General features: G+C 51.5%; 1 protein-coding gene across 1 annotated transcript in view; it reads left to right on the top strand.

The window, feature by feature from the left end:
• The window catches only part of TBCD (tubulin folding cofactor D), a 160019-nt gene that overhangs the window by 35626 nt on the left and 107728 nt on the right, over nucleotides 1-16665 (top strand). Inside the window, exons 10-13 of the mRNA XM_049635394.1 lie at nucleotides 1378-1514; nucleotides 2566-2626; nucleotides 3513-3587; nucleotides 8241-8335. Of these exons, the coding sequence (XP_049491351.1) occupies nucleotides 1378-1514; nucleotides 2566-2626; nucleotides 3513-3587; nucleotides 8241-8335 (368 nt within the window). The remainder of the gene's footprint in view (nucleotides 1-1377; nucleotides 1515-2565; nucleotides 2627-3512; nucleotides 3588-8240; nucleotides 8336-16665) is intronic.

The raw sequence follows: 16665 nt of genomic DNA, 5'->3' as shown, positions 1-16665 counted from the left end.
AACTGAGCCCTCCAGTCGCCCTGCGATGATGCATCTTTATCGTCACCATTTCTGTGGATTGGGAATCTGGGTGTAACTTAGCAGGGTCCTGTGGTCAGAGTCTGTCTGAGGCTTCACGAAGGTATTGGCCAGGCCCGCTGCCGTCTCCAGGCTTGACTTGGCGGGGGCCCTGCAGCCAGGCAGGCTCCTAGCGTTGCCGGTAAGACTCTGTTCCTCGTGGGCTATCTGCTGGCGACCTTCCAGAGCTCTTGGCGCCAGGCAGTGCACAGTGCAGTGGCCAGCTTCTGTCAGCGAGAGGGGGGCAGCAAGACGGAAGCCACAGTCTCCCTGAGCCGCCTTGGGAAGGACGTCTCCTCACCGCTGCGCTCTCCCAGCAGGAGTCACTGGGTCTGGGCTGTACCCAGAGGAGAGGATTGCATGAACGTCAGAAGGTGGGCCGCCTGCCACTGTCCTCGTTCTCGGTTGGAAACCGGTCCAGAGAGTTAACCAGCTGCTCAGGGCCACAGTTATCAGTGCTCGAGCTGGTGTTCAGGTTTCGGGCTCTGCCTGTGAAGCTCTAGCTGTCTGCGCTCAGGAGTCCGCCTCAGGCTGCCGCCCCCAGATGCAGTCTGTGCCTTGACTCAGGCACCTTTTGTGCTCCAGGCTGTGTGCCGATCCAGGGCCACCCGCCAGGCTGGCCGTGTGTACTTACCTCAGCACCACGCACTGGTGCCCGCCTTCCAGGAGGAAGGGCAGCAGCGATGGCCTTTCGTGCACATCCTTGCATCTGACTTGTCACAGGCCTCTAGGTAAGGGCCTCCTCTGACAGATGGGGACACCGTGGCAGCCGGACGCTCAGGAGCTGTGCAGAGTCGGACGGTGGATCTGGCCTGTGCTGATGCCCTCGCAGCACACGGATGATGCCAGTGGCCTCGGCTGGGGGGAGGAGGGCTGTGGCTGGTGGGGCCTGAGAGGGAGGCTCCAGAGACAGCATCCGCAGGGGCTGGCCGTGTGAGCTGCAAGGTCCGGGGTGGCTGGGGGCCTGAGGGGCAGTAGGGGTAAGAGGCAGAGCGCCTTGTGAAGAAGGCCAACGCCCATGGGCTGATGAGTGCCCTGGCGCCCTCCTGCAGTCCTGCTCTGTCCCCTGCCTTTCTGCCTGGACACCGCACAGTACTCGGGGGCTTCTGAGTAGTGCAGGATCCTGTGGCTGACCTTGCGGATGCCAGCCGCTAGCCGCTCCATTTGTTTTCTGTCCTGTCTCTGAAAAACACATGGAATTGTCACAGACATCCTTTAAGATTCTAAGGGACACCAGATTCTTGATTTCTGTCGAGATAATTTGTCCTCGAGGCTCCGGCAGGCATGGCCGCTGGTCTGAGGTCACGTGTGTTTGTGCAGGTACCAGCGCGGCTGCCGCTCGCTGGCCGCTAACCTGCAGCTCTGCACCCAGAGTCCGCGGGAGCCGACAGTGCATGCCGAGACTCCCGCTGGTGACGGAGACTGTGATGTCCCCGAGGAGGTGGAGAGCGTGATAGGTGGGTGCAGTCCCTGTGGGCTCTGGTCTCTGGGTGGCGGCGAGGCTCCTCCCAGGTACATTTATTGGCTGCGCACCTTTGCCACCTCTGTGCCGGCAGCACGTGGCCTTCCGTGACCTTCCCCGCCCTCACCTTTCATGGAGTTCGTGGCTGCTGGTCTGTAGTCTGGGGGCCCACGACCCTTTGGTTCCTGGACCCTGTCTTTCTGTTCGCTGTTTGCTCCCCTGTGTGAGCCCTCCTATTTCCACCTCACTCCCTAGGCACCTCAGGACAGCTCCATGCCTTCAGTCTTCCCCCAAGCCTGGCCTGGGTGTATTGCGCTGGTGGCCTCAGGCCTTCTCCTGAGGGGATGGAGGCGTGGCTGTCTTGGGCCCTGCCCCGCTCTCACTCTTTGACAGCTCCTGGCCCCGTACACCCTGCCTGCTCCCCGACTCCCGCCAGGTGTACCCGGCAGGGCCAGCCTCCCTGTCCATGAAGGACAGCCCTGTGCCTCCCCTGTTTTCCTCCCCTTCCCAGAGCTGTCTGCCCCCACGCCCTCAGGGGCCCTGTACTGCCCTGGTCGCAGTGGACTCGACCCATTCACAGGCTCCCATCCTTCCTCTGTGTCAGCCTTTCCCAGGCTGCCTGGTGCCCTTGGTCAAGGTTTCTGCTGACTGAGGATTGCCAGGCTCTTTTCTGAGCAGCCTCTGGGCTCTCCCGACTTCCTTCGGGCCCCTGTGTGGCTATTCTGGAATTTGGCCTGTGCCCGAGACCCCAGCAGAGCCCCTTTTCTGCACCCTCTTGCAGAACTGGCCTCTGGGAAGTCTTCCTCACTTGGTGCTTTCTGCCCAGTGACGGCTCTGGTGGGTGGATCTACTTTGTAGCAACGATGGCAGGAGTAGGTTTTTAAAAACGAAGAATTAGAATAATTAGAATTAACATTCTTGATGTGACTCCCTTCACGGTGCTCGAGTGCTCTGCAGGGTGGGTTATGTTCAGGCTCGGAAATGAACTTCCCCAGCACTCGGGTGAGCGCGTAGAGCTCAGACCTGGCTTTCCCGTGTTCTTGCAGAGCAGCTGCTGATCGGGCTGAAGGACCAGGACACGATTGTGCGGTGGTCTGCGGCCAAAGGGTAGGTGCCTGCTGTCCCTCCGCAGGGGGGACATCCTGTCATTCAGCGCGTCTTGTGCAGTTGAAAGCTGGGAACAGCTTCGAGATTTTTATAAGGTGGAACAGTTTTTCTCATTTACATTTATTGTTTTATGTTCTCATTTTAAAGGTAATTACTGGGGAATGAGGGGGCTTCATTTCCTTGCCTGTCTGGCTAGAGTGGGCGGAGTTATGAGCATATCCACTTGCCTTTCTTGCCTTTCAGAGGTTCCTTTTCTTTCAGTTCTGTGTCCTCAGCAGCACAGTACCTGTCCCTTTCACAGGCAGGCGCGGTCACTGTATAGCGAGCGGAGGCCGGCACAGCCTTATCTAATCCCAGAGCCCCTGAGAGGGAGACTGGTGTTGGTCCTCTGTTTGCCTGAGGAACGGCGTACAGAGAGGTGCCCTCATGGGGGGAGGTGTTCGCGTCAGCAGCAGGCAGCCTCTGAGCCCCAAGTCATGTGTGGGTGGGGTGGGGTGGGCCGGGCCCGGAGGGATGCTGATCCATGTCAGGGGGTGTCTGGTGTGGATGTGCGGCAGCCTGCCATGCGGGGAGGTGGCCTGGAGGGGTCAGGCCGACAGGGGTGCCATTGACCATTGGTAGCATGGGGCTGTCCCGTGGGCACTCCCACCCCTTTGTCTCCCTCCCTCAGGAGATGCCTGTGTCTGTCTGTTTATGTCACTAGGATGGGGCTCCCTACCAGGCAGGTGGCCTTGTGTAGAGCAGAGTGTGTGTGAGGCTTGCCCTGGGTCTACCTGTCTTTCCTGCTCTCTGGGGGGAGGGAAAATTGCCGGGGACAGGTCCTGGTGGCTCGGGCCCCCTCACGACGGGCCCGTGATGCTGACAGAGTGCTGCTTCTCTCTTTCAGAATTGGTAGGATGGCTGCGAGGCTCCCCAAAGAGCTGGCGGATGATGTGGTTGGGTCCGTGTTGGATTGTTTCAGGTATGTGAGAAGATCAAAGGGAGACGTGTTTCTGGTTGAAAGCAGTGGCTTTTCTTCTATCCTTTTACATTTTCTTTCAATTGAGCTGTTTGTCAGAGCCTCCGCAGCCTTTTTTTCTTTTTTTTGAAGTTAAATTCGAGAACTCTAGTTATTTCTGTTATCTTTCTTTTTAGAACAGAATTTTTTTTAACGTTTATTTATTTTTGAGAGAGAGAGAGAGAGAGAGTGTGAGCAGGGGAGGGGCAGAGAGAGAGGGAGACACAGAATCTGAAGCAGGCTCCAGACTCTGAGCTGTCAGCACAGAGCCCGAAATGGGGCTCGAACCCACAAACTGTGAGATCATGACCTGAGCCGACATTGGACACCCAACCGACTGAGGCACCCAGACACCCCTAATTTTACTGGATTTGAATTTAAATAGCCACATGTGGTAATGGTCATGTTGTGTCTAGGTAGCCCGTGGTGCAGGTGTGGGCTGGGATGCACAAATGGCAGGTCCTTGGGGTCTGGGCCTGGGGTCTGCAGGCCAGGGGGCAGAGCAGAGACTCTGGCACCAAGGGTGCACTGTTAGGTGCACAGTCCCAGAGGACTGTTAACTTTGCTCGTGGAAACCTCTCTGGGGGTTTCAGAAGCAGGTGCTTCTACGAAGGGTGTTGGTTGGGCCCAGCCTCACTCCTGCCCTCGTTAGCCGGCTGCTGATCTTCTGGGGCTGTTGCTGTGGGTGTAGGAGAGGGTCTGTCTACCCTCCTGGGCTCAGCTATGCACACTAACTGCCGAGGGTGCTCTGTGAGCACCTGCAGGACGTGCCCTCCCCCCGGAGCAGCCTTCTTCTGGAGCTTGTCTCGAGCCTGCTCAGCCACAATTGGAGGAGTGCAGGGGAACAAGATGTCACATGTGGGTCACCTTTTGCAGAACAATGCTGTGTGTCTGGCCAGTGTGTCTTCCAGTGGAAACATTTCACCGTTGTCTGCCTAGCGGAAAACGTGCACTCCTTACTGTCACTCTGAAACGCCCGAGTTAGGGAAAAGAAAGTGCTCCCTGTCCATGTGATGATTCTGCTGGCTTGTTTATTTATTTTTATTTACTTTTTATTTATTAAAAAAAATGTTAATGTTTATTCTTGAGAGACAGCGCACACGCTTATGAGCAGGGGAGGGTCAGAGAGAGAGGGAGACAGAGTCTGAAGCAGGCTTCAGGTTCCGAGCTGTCAGCACAGGGCCCGACGCGGGGCTCAAACTCACCAACTGTGAGATCGTGACCTGAGCTGAAGTCGGCCGCTTAACCGACTGATCCACCCAGGTACCCTTCTGCTGGCTTGTTTTAGGGTGTCCTCTTGGGTTTCTTTTCTGGGGGTGTGGTGTTGGGTATGCTGATGATGCTGGATGTCGCTGGTCCAGGGCGGCTCTGAGAGGTGGCTCTTGTGTGACCACGGGGGAGCCTCCTGCTCTCCGGAGAGGGCAGCACTTTGAGCCAGAGCTCTGGAGCCTTTCCTCCCTGGCCCCTTTGCCCAGGGCACAGCAGGTCTATCTCAAGTCTTTTTCTCTATTTCCTTCTTAGCGCATTTCTGCACCTGCCCTCTGGGGGTAATGCTGTCTCTTTACCCAGCCCTCCCTCGGGCTCTTCTTTGCCCAGCCTCCTTCCTTCCCTTTGCACCAGTCCCCTCCTGCCCCTGCCGGTGGCGTCCCTGGTGCTGGCTTTTCCTGGCGGTGGCTGCTCCAGTGTTCCTGAGCCTCCCTCACTCCTCCGGCCACTGTGTCTCTGCCTGGAAGCCTGGGGCCCTTCACCCTAGTGCATCTTGACCACACTCCTGGCATACATTTCCTCTTGGCCAGACATCTGGCCTTCTGGCCTGGACCCGTGGTCTCCTTTAGTCATCTTCATTGGTTTAATCCCCAGACACTTCTTTGCCGTTGTCTTGTCATTGCAGTAAGCTCCTCTGAGTTCTGTAGTGAGGTCGTGCAGGGTGGAAACTGTCTCACTGCTCTTGATTCCCAGAGCTGGCAGCCTGGAGCCGCAAGCAGGCCATTGAGGGAAAGGGCTTGTGTGCAGAGGCATGAAATTACCTGACTGCAGAGCCTGGCTCACAGAGGGGTCCCCCCCAGCCCAGAATGCTTGAAGACCCTGAGAGGCAGGAGCTTGTTGGGTGGAAGATGTGTGTGGGGTGGGGGCCACAGGACTGGCTGGTCACCTGGCATAGCTGGGATCTTGTCCCTTGTTTTGTGGGACATACAGTGACATACGGTGAGCTGCCAGCTTTTTCTGAAAGGGTCAGAACAGGACATTAATGTCATTAACTGTGAGCATACGCCTCTCCTCTCCCTGCTCTGTTTCTAGGCCAGGTTATGTAGCACGAAGCCACACACGTCCTCAGGTGGCTTTACATTGAGCCCCATAGGACCAGTGTGAGCAACATGGCCATCGTCCCCTTCTCCGTGTCTTGTCCCCTGGATGTGCAGGTGTCCTTTGGTACCTGTGCACCTCCCCTCCCTGGCCCTGGCGGCGTTACCTCGGGGCAGGACTCCACAGACAGGCGCCACCCACTGCCCCAAAGCATCTCTTTCTAGTTAAAATTCTGAAGTACACAAAAGTGCCAATATTAAAATTTGAAATGGTCGTAAAATCTTTGGGACAGATATTTAATAAAACATCTGGAACTTGGGGCACCTGGGTGGCTCAGTCGGTTGAGCATCTGACTTCAGCTCAGGTCATGATCTCACAGTTGGTGAGTTCGAGCCCTGCCCTGCGTCAGACTCTGTGACGATAGCTCGGAGCCTGGAGCCTGCTTCAGATTCTGTGTCTCCCTCTCTTTCTGCCCCTCCTCCACTCACGCTCTGTCTCTGTCTCTCTCAAAAATAAAATGAAACATTAAAGAAATTTTTAAAAACATTTGGAACTTAAAAATTTGTAATTGGAATTGTAAGTTGGTGCTGGTTGATGGTGAGGTTCAAGGGGACTTGGTGAGTCTGCCTCCACAGGCCCTGACATGAGGGAGGGACCTGCTGAGTGAACGCATGAGACTCGCTCTCTCCTGTCTGAATGTTCTTGTGCTTGTTGCTTGTGAGGCATGCAATCTAGTTGGTTTTCCTGAACATTCCAACATCAAACTGTTGGGTTTAGGGTAGGAAAGAGCCCTGCAAAGTCTCTTGCTTTTTGGGGAAGCGTATTTCACTGTTTATGTTGGCAGCCAAATGTAGAAGCTCTCAGGACAGCCCTTGTGAGTCTAAGAAACTCCTCTCACTGGTCCTAATGTCAGAGGTGTACCTTAAACAAGAGGGCTTCCAGACCACTTCAGGGACAATTTTATTAGATATAAAATTTTACCTGTTGGTTCATTGGCATAATCATGTATTAAAAGCCTGTGTTTCAAATAGTGTGAAACAATTCTCTAGAAGACTTTCCATTCTAACTTTTTAATCTCTGCTCTGAGCCAGGAAGGGAGATCTCCCCACCTCTTTCTGTGAACGCCTCAAGTTACCGGGGTTTTGGTGACTTGAACAGGCTGAGTCCTTGGCTGTGTAGTCAGCTGGCACACGCGGCCGTGGCAGGAATGGTGTGTAGAGCCTGGGCGTCCTGCTGACGCATATCTGCAGACTGCTTTCTCTGTGGTCCCATGTGGGGCCCTCAGGACCTCTCCTTGTCATCGGGAGATCTGAAGAAAAGTACTGAGCACAGCACTTACCTACCATTAAGTTGCAGGAGTTTCTTTTTTATTTTTTTATTTTTTTTAATTTAAAAAAAAAATTTTTTTTTCAACGTTTTTAATTTATTTTTGGGACAGAGAGAGACAGAGCATGAACGGGGGAGGGGCAGAGAGAGAGGGAGACACAGAATCGGAAACAGGCTCCAGGCTCCGAGCCATCAGCCCAGAGCCTGACGCGGGGCTCGAACTCACAGACCGCGAGATCGTGACCTGGCTGAAGTCGGACGCTTAACCGACTGCGCCACCCAGGCGCCCCTTTATTTTATTTTATTTTATTTTTTTAAATTTTTTTATTTTTAATGTTTATCTATTTTTGAGGGAGGAAGAGAGATAAAGCACAAATGGGGAAGGGGCAGAGAGAGAGGGAGACACAGAACCCAAAGCAGGTTCCAGGTTCTGAGTTAACAGCAGAGACCCTGACGTGGGGCTCAAACTCATGAGCCCTGAAATTGTGACCTGAGCGGAAGTCAGATGCTTAACCAACTGGGCCACCCAGGTGCTTCACAATTTTATTTCTTTAGCCAGCAGATGCTTTAAAAACTCACTAACGGTGTGAGGGGTGGAGGGCGCCTGGTGGCTCAGTCGGTTAAGTGTCTGACTCTTGACTTCGGCTTAGGTCATGATCTCGCGGTTTGTGGGATTGAGCAGCATGTCGGGCTGTGTGCTGACAGTGTGGAGCCTGCTTGGGGTGTTCTCTCTCTGTCTCTCTGTCTCTCCCCCCTCCCCCTCCCTCCCTCCCTCCCTCCCTTCCCCTCTCCCCCTCTGTCTCTGCCTTTTACCTGCTTGCATGCACTCTGTTCTCAAAAATAGTAACCGTTAAAAAAATAAAAAGTTACAACTCACTGGTGGGTCTCAGCGAGGCTCCCAGGCACAACGTGGACACCTGCAGTGTGTGCACGTTGGGGGATGAGCGGACGCGGGCAGTCCGGTCTCAGGTCTTGTGTGTGTGTCAGCTTTCAGGAGACGGACGGTGCCTGGCACGGTGGCTGTCTGGCGTTGGCAGAACTGGGCAGAAGAGGCCTGTTGCTCCCTTCACGGCTGGAAGACGGTGAGTTCCGCGCTCGCTTGCTCTGCGCTCTCAGTGCTGCGTGTAGCTCGTTGGGTGCTTCGTGTCACTCCGCGTCTCCGGCTGTGAGCGCGAGCACACCGGGCCTCTGCCCTCGCCGACAACATTGTTTGCAGGACAGAGCGGACTAGGCCTGTTTCTCAGCCTGCCTTCTTGTATCGACCGTTCTGATTTTCTGACTCCCCTTCTCCCTGCTGCAAAATGTTGGTACCACAGATACAATGTTGGTGTCTGGATTTGGAGGGCCAGGAACCATTGTGATGTCTGAGATCTTCTTGTCCCTCAGAACTGGTTTTCACCCCTGTGGGGGTGCTGTTCCCTGTTGAGAAGTTGTGTACTGCCTCTGTTTATCACCTGGAGTACATCATGGTCCCCTAGGAATCAGGCTCACACCAGCAAGGGGTGGGGGCGGAGGGCTGGAGGAAACTTGGCAGTGAGCCTGTGCAGGGGACAGGGGCACAGTGCAGCAGACGCAGAGAGGACCGCCGAACTCTAAGCGAGTGTGTCCCAGCTGTCGGGTCTGGACGCGTGCAAGTGCGGCCCTGTCTGGTTGGTGGGAATCATCTCTGGGTGTGGCTGGTGGTGCCTCTGGGCAGAAGGGAAGGATGCCTGCAAAGGAGGGAGAAGGTCACATCCTGGGGTGTTCACCATAGGTGCTCTGTGCACTGGGGGGTTGACTTCCGTCCAGGATAAAGATGTCTGTGCACAGATGGCTGGGACCCTGCATCTTACTCCGCGGCACCTGAGCTGTGGGATGTCAGAAGTGATGGCTTTGCGTTTGGCATCGTGAAGCGGGAGGAGGGCTCTTAGACCCTCAGAATTCTATTTACTCTTACTATTTATTTTTGGGAGCTTTATTGAGATATAATTTATGTACCATGAAGTTCACCCACGTAGAGGGTACAGTTCAGTGGTTTATAGTATATTTTACAGAGCTGTGCGACCGTCATCATCATCTAATTTCAGAACATTTATGCTGCCCCCAAAGGAAACCCCTGTACTCAGGGGCAGTCACTCCCCATTTCCCCTCAACACACCCACCCCAGGCAACCAGTAATCTGCTTTCTGTTTCTTTAAATTTGCCTTTTCTGGTCATTTTTCATAAATGGAACCTATGATCGCGGTCTTGTGCCTGACTTCTTTCACTTAGAGTGATGTTTTCAAGGTTCATCCATGTTGTAGCATGTAACTCTGTTCCTTTTTATGGCCGAATAATATTCCGTTGTGTGGATATACCACATTCATCAGTTGATGGACATTTGGGTTTGTCACATTTTGGCTATTACGGAAAATGCTGCTGTGAACATTTGTGTGCAAAAACATTTTTTAAATTTTATTTTGAGACAGAGCAAGAGCATGAGTGGGGGAGAGGGGCAGAGGGAGAGAGAGACAGAGAGACAGAGAGAGAGAGAGAGAGAGAGAGAGAGAGAGAGAGAGAGAGAAAATCCCAAGCAGGCCCACATTCAGCATAGAGTCTGACGTGGGGCTCACTCTCACGACCGTGAGATCAACCGTGTTGTTACGTGTAGCATGTAGTCTCTGTTCTTTTTTTTTTTCTGTTTTTAAAAAACTTTTTTTTTTTTTTTTTTTTAATTTTTACTCTTGAGAGAGACAGAGACAGAACGTGAGTGGGTTAGGGGCAGAGAGAGAGGGAGACACAGAATCCGAAGCAGGTTCCAGGCTCTGAGCTGTCAGCACAGAGCCCGATACGGGGCTCGAACTCACGAGCTGTGAGATCATGACCTGAGCCGAAGTCAGACGGCCAACCGACTGAGCCACCCAGGCGCCCCATCTTTGTTCTTTTTTTATGGATGAATAATATTCCATTGTGGATACACCACACTGTTTATCCAGTCATCAGCTGATGGACATTTGGATTTTTTACCTCTTGGCTAGTATGAATAATGCTGCTGTGAACATTTGTGTGCAGGTTTTTTTTTTAAGTTAATTAAAAAAAAATTTTTTTTTATGTTTATTTATTATTGAAAGACAGAGAGACACAGAGCGTGAGCAGGGGAGGGTTAGACAGAGGGGAGAGACACAGAATCTGAAGCAGGCTCCAGGCTCTGAGCTGTCAGCCCAGAGCCTGACGCGGGGCTCGAACTCACGGACCGCAAGGTCGTGACCTGGCTGAAGTCGGACGCTTAACCAACTGCGCCACCCAGGCGCCCCAGTTAATTTTTTTTATGTTTATTTGTGAGAGAGAGATAGAGCGTGAGGAGGGGAGGGGCAGAGAGAGAGGGAGACATAGAATCTGAAGCAGGCTCCAGGCTCTGAGCTGTCAGCACAGAGCCCCATGTGGGGCTCAAACTCACGAACCAGGAGATCATGACCTGAGCCAATTTAACCAACTGAGCCACCCAGGCACCCCCTTTTAAATTTTATTTGAGAGAGAGAGAGAGAGAGAGAGAGAGAGAGAGAGAGAATGAACGAATGAGGTGGGGAGAGGGGTAGAGAGAGAGAATTGCAAGCAGGCTGCATGTTCAGTGCAGGACCTGACCTGGGGCTTCCTCTCATGACTGAGATCATGACCTGAGCCGGAATCAAGAGTCGGACGCTTAACTGACTGAGGCACCCGGGTGCCCCGTGTACAAGTTTTTGTGTGGACATAAGATTCTAGTTCTCTTGGGTATGCATATAGGAGTGGGATTGCTGGGTCTTCTGGTAACTCCATTTTTAACTTTTTGAGGGAAAGTTTTTTTCTAAAATGGTAGTACCATTTTATATTTCCACCAGCATGAAGGTTCCAGTTTCTCCACACCCTCCCAAACACTTGGTTTTGTCTTAGTGGATGTGGAGTGGTATCTCATTGTGGCTCACATTTGTGTTTCCGTGACTCATTAATGACGCTGAGCCGGCTTAATTAATGCCGACTGTGGATATCTTTGTTGGAGAAATGTCTGTTCAAATCCTTTGCTCATTTGAAAAATCAGGCTTTTTGTTGTTACCATGAGTTCTTTATGTATTCTGGGAGCCTCTCACCAGATAGAGGACCTGTGGTATTTTCCCCCATCCCATGGTTGTTTTCACTTTCTGGTTGGTGTCATTTGCGCCAAAGCCCTGCATTTTGGTTGATTTCAGCTCACCAGTCTTCTGTGTGCGAGTGTGCCACAGACAAGGTGAAATCCCTCCCTGGGTAGTTTCGACTTCCAGTAGAGCCTTTTCTCTGCTTTTCGTGCCCGAGAGTGGCTGGCGTGTGCGTGCCCATCATATTTTACAATGTTGCGGTGCCCACTGGTCACTAGCCGCTGGAGTGAGAGACTATGAGCGTTGGCGTTACGAGTGAGGAGTGTCTCGCTGTTGCTTAAAATAGAGAAGATGTCCCGTGTGGTCTTTACTTGACTGGCCGGTCGCCTCTAGCCTGGCGGCCCCCCACAACGTGTGCTGAACCCTCCTGTGGGCCCTTGCCGTGCCTGGCGGGGCCTGAGGGAGCTGTGCTGTCTCCTGCCTGGGAAGGATGGTGCCAGGCCTGGCAGACAGGTCTTGTCGAGGCGTAGGCTCCACAGGCACCAGGCCCAACACTTGTTCATTTTTCTTCTTTTTCTCTTGCTCCTCAGACTGGATGATGCCAGTTGCCTGCCCTGTCTTCAAGTTCATGGATTCTTGCTTGCACGTGTTCAGATCTGTTATTGTACAGCTCGACTGAAGTTTTCATTTCAGTGATGGTGTTTTTTCAGTTTCAGAATTTTTATATGGTCTCTTTTTACAGTTTCTATCTCTTTTTTGACATTCCATATTTTTTTCGATATTGTTCTCTTGGTTTCCTTTAGCTCTTTGAGCATATCTGAGGAATCTGTTTAACGTCTTTGTCTGGTTTTAGTACAGTGTCTGGGCTTCCTCAGGGATGACGATTTCTCTGCTTTTCTTTTTTCCTTCGAACAGGCTATTCATTTCTGTTTCTTTGTATGCTTTGTGCTTTTTTTTTTTTTTTTTCTTTGAAACTGGACATTTTGAAAACTATAATACTGTGATATGGTAACTTTGGAAATCAGGTTCTCCCCCATCCCCAGGGGTTTGCAGCTGTTGCTTGTTGAAGGTGATTGTTGTCCATTTGTTGACCCCCCCCCCCCCAGTCTGTTTGCAACAACTGTGTTCCTTGTTGTGTCTGGTCACTGAAGTCTTGGTTCTGTAATGTCTGCAGATAGCCAGTGACCTAACAGATTTCCTTAAATGCTGAAATTTTGTAGACTCTTTCTTCACAACATACCCTCCTGATTTCTGCAAATTTCTGATGAGATGTTTGAGTTCTGAACAAGTTGAGTCTGTCAGTTTTTGCTGGCTTAATGGTTGTTGTTGTGGTGGAGGGACTGATTTGTGATGTCATCCGAAAACTAACATTTGACTGGGTCTTCTGAGTGGAAACAGATGTCAAGACAGTATAAAATGTGTAGAGATTCTATTGGGGAGATGCCCATGAGAGAAAGCAAGAAGGCTGGCAGAACTCCTGTCTGACCCCGAGGGCTGTGGGGGTGGGGTGGGGCTGGGGTCCTCGAGCCAAAGTCAGCCGTAGAGGCAGGCGGTCCCATGTCCCCAGAAGGGGCCATGCTGGTATCGCTGCCACACTCTCTCCCTGGCAGAGGCACCTTGGGGCCTGGGGTGCAGCCTGTGGCGGATGGGGCCTGGCTGTTACCGCAGCTCTTCTGTTGCAGAGTGCTGACCTCTCCTGAGGTCCTGCTCCCCACAGGCCTGTGGTGTGTACCTCAGTTCCCAGGGGAGCGGCTGGGCCCTGGGTGGAGTTACACTCTCTGGTGCTCTTGACACAGTCCTGGCACCTTCCTGTTTGGAGGACCAAGTCCTTACTGATTTTTTTTTTTTTTTAAAGTTTTATTTATTTTTGAGAGAGAGCACGAGCAGGAGTGGGGGAGGGACAAGGAGAGAGGGGGACAGAAGGTCTGAAGCAGGCTCCAAGCTCTTTGCTGACAGCAGCAAGTCTGATTTGGGGCTTGAACCCACAAACAGGGAGATCAGGACCTGAGCCAAAGTTGACACTCACCTGACTGAGTCACCCAGGCGCCCCAAGTCCTTACTGATTTTTAACCTTTTGTACATTTTGCACTGTTGGATGTTCCAGTTTGTGAGAAAAGTGAATACCGTGACGAGATATCTTTGACTTCGCATGTGAAGTAATTGTTCTGTGCTACTGAATTAAAATGCTTTTCTCCTTGATGAGTGTGTGTGTGCTTCATTTCACGCCTACCGTGTCTTCCTGCCCCATGGAGTGTTGTGTCGTGCTGAAGACTGGAGCTGGTGATGGGGGCAGACTGCACGGGCCCCCGATGAGACTTCAGGAAGGTTGTGGTCAGCATTTTGTTCCCTCTTTGCTGTGAGTTCAAGGACCCCTTTAGAATCTTTTTTCAGCTTTGTTGAGATATAGTTCACCTAACCATACAGTTTTCCTATCAAATACCTGATTCAATGGTTTTGGTATATTATTTAAAAAAAAATTATAGAATATATGTAATATAAACATTTGCTATGCTGTTTTTAAGTGTGTAATTTGGTGGTATTTACAGTTTGTACAACCATTGTCACTATTGCTGAAAACTTTTCACCAGCCTGAACTGAGACTGTTTCCCCGCTAGACTCCCCTCTCCTATCCCCTGCAGCCCCTGGTAACCACTCCTCTGTCTGCCTCTGTGAACCTGCCTGTTGTCAGTGTTTCATCTATGTGCACTCGTGTAAGATTTGTGCTTTTCTGTCAGGCTCATTTCACTGAGCATAATGTCTTCAAGGTTAGTCCATGTGGTAGCAGGTGGCAGAGTTTCATCCCTTTTTATGGCTGAATGACACTCTGCTGTGTGGTTTTCCACATCTTATTTACCTGCTCCCCTGTCAGTGCAGGCTTGTGTCCTTTCATCTTTTTTTAAAAAATGTTTTTGTGTTTTGAGATAGAGTGAATGGGGGGGGGGGGTGGTGGGCAGAGAGAGAGCGGGAGAGAGAATCCCAAGCAGGCTCTGTGCTGTCAACGCAGAGCCCACCTTGATGTCGCGGATTGTGGTATGATGACCTGAGCCGAAATCAACAGTCAAACACTTAACCCACAAGCCACTCAGGTGCCCCTTGCTTTCATTTTTTGAGTGTTGTGAACAAAGTTTCTATGAACATTGGTGCACACTTAACCCGTTTGAGTCCTTGTTTTTACTTCTTTTACGTGTATACCTAGGAGTAAAATTGATGGGCCACAGGGAAATAATTTTATATTTAACTTTTTTGGGGTTTATTGCTTTTTATATATAAAGGTTAAACCCTTACAGCTCTGAGGCTGGGTCACAGGTGACTATAGGCAGGTGGCATAGTCAAAACATCAGGAAGACCATTTTCTTGTTACAAAGATCTAGGACCGCATTGTGCTTTTAGAGACAGATACGAAGGGCCTGCTGGGGTCGCCGTGTCTGTCGCATGTGACCTTAGGGGGGGATTGCAGTAGGAGGGGTCAGTCGTCATGCTGCAGATGCACGCAGTTCCACGGCAAAATCTGCAGGTGGTGAGGGCCTCTGCCCTCCCTGAGAGCCCTGAGGCCTGCATCTGTGCCCACCCCGCACTGTCCCAGGAGGACTGGACAGTCTTAACTGTCCCTGGTTCCTCTTATCACTTAAGGTGAAGCCTGACACTTTTGGGTGAGCTGTAAAACATGGTGTTCTCAGAATCTTTGGGCCCTTGATATGTGAGGTCTGCGTTCTGTGTGTAAAGCGAGAGGCGAGAGCTTGTCTGTAGGGTGCTGGGCTCTGGGTCCTGAGTCTGGAACACAGCTTCTGACGTATGGTTTTGCTTCCTGCAGGCTGTTGACTTGCTGGAAAGCAGAGGCACCCTGTTTTGCTCTTTGCCAAAACGTTCTGGTATCTGGAGGCGAGAGAGCCCTGGCGCGCTGGTGAGCGGAGTGCATGTGTGCTCGGCCTCGAGTCCCAACAGCGTGCGTTTTGGGTTCACGGCATGTGGTCGTCTGAGGGCACACCTCAGCACCGCACTGCCATGTGCGGCGGCCCTTTGTTGATACCCCAGGCGGTGTGTCGGAGGACAGGGGCCCTCTTGAAAAGCGGCAGGAGGGGGTCCTGTGAAGGGCCGTGGGGTGGGGCCCGCGGGGGCAGACGGCCTTTCCTCAGGCGGCAGTCAGAGGAGCCGAGGCTCAGGGAGCCCGAGGTCTGGGGAGCCCCAGGGGGGTGTGCGTGCCCGGACTCAGTGGCCACCAGTCTCACAGCACGCACAGGTGCGCTCACACGCTCACGCAGGCAGGCGCTCTTTTTTCCGTTTAACAGCCGCCTCAGCTCATTCCCTTTTGCATTGAGTTTATTATGGCAGATTGAAGCATAACACAGAGTATGTATTCTTAAAGTCACCTATGAGTTTATTGGAAAATTAGCAATATGTACATCATTTTGGAAAATGGAAAAGGAGGCTGAACAAGTCAGGAAGTTCACTGTAACATCATACAGAAGTAGAGTACGTTAGCAATAGCTTCACCAGCAATACATTTTCCTACTGGAAATAAATTATTTGTATAAATAGCGTCTTGATGTTTGTGTATCTTCACTCATAACAAATCACATAATTTTTACATACAGCACTTTAATGACAGAACCGGAAATGTTTTTTTCATGGCATTTTTTCCCAGTAATTGGTATTTACTTCAAAACACACAGTAGATTTGATAGCAAAACAGTTAAAAGCAGTTTATTCTAGTGCTAAGATATTTATAAGAAGAGTATTTTTAATAGTTTTCCTGTAAGATGGATTACACTTAAAAGCTGTCTTTTCATTTGTGCATTCCATTTGACATTTTACAAAAATGAAAGTCAGTGTTGAACTCATCAGTCTTGAGTATGAGTCATTTAAATATTTTTACAACCAAAAGTAGAAGCACCTTTGAATATTCTTGCTCGATATTTTCTTTTTTTTTTTTTTTAAATTTTTTTCAACGTTTTTAATTTATTTTTGGGACAGAGAGAGACAGAGCATGAACGGGGGAGGGGCAGAGAGAGAGGGAGACACAGAATCGGAAACAGGCTCCAGGCTCCGAGCCATCAGCCCAGAGCCTGACGCGGGGCTCGAACTCACGGACCGCGAGATCGTGACCTGGCTGAAGTCGGACGCTCAACCGACTGCGCCACCCAGGCGCCCCTCTTGCTCGATATTTTCAAAACCTGAATTGCAGCTTCTTTCTTTTCTCCTTTCTTCCTTCCTTCTCTCTCTCTCCCCCTCTCTCTCCCCCCTCTCTCCCCCCCCTCCCTCCCTCCCTTCTTCCTTTCTCTCTCCCCCTCTCCTCGTCCGTCCTTCCTTCCTTCCTTCCTTCCTTCCTTCCTTCCTTCCTTCCTTCC

This window comes from Panthera uncia, chromosome E1, assembly GCF_023721935.1.
Source record: "Panthera uncia isolate 11264 chromosome E1, Puncia_PCG_1.0, whole genome shotgun sequence".
NCBI classification, from domain to species: Eukaryota; Metazoa; Chordata; class Mammalia; order Carnivora; family Felidae; genus Panthera; species Panthera uncia.
This window is presented reverse-complemented; position numbering and strand designations above follow the sequence as displayed.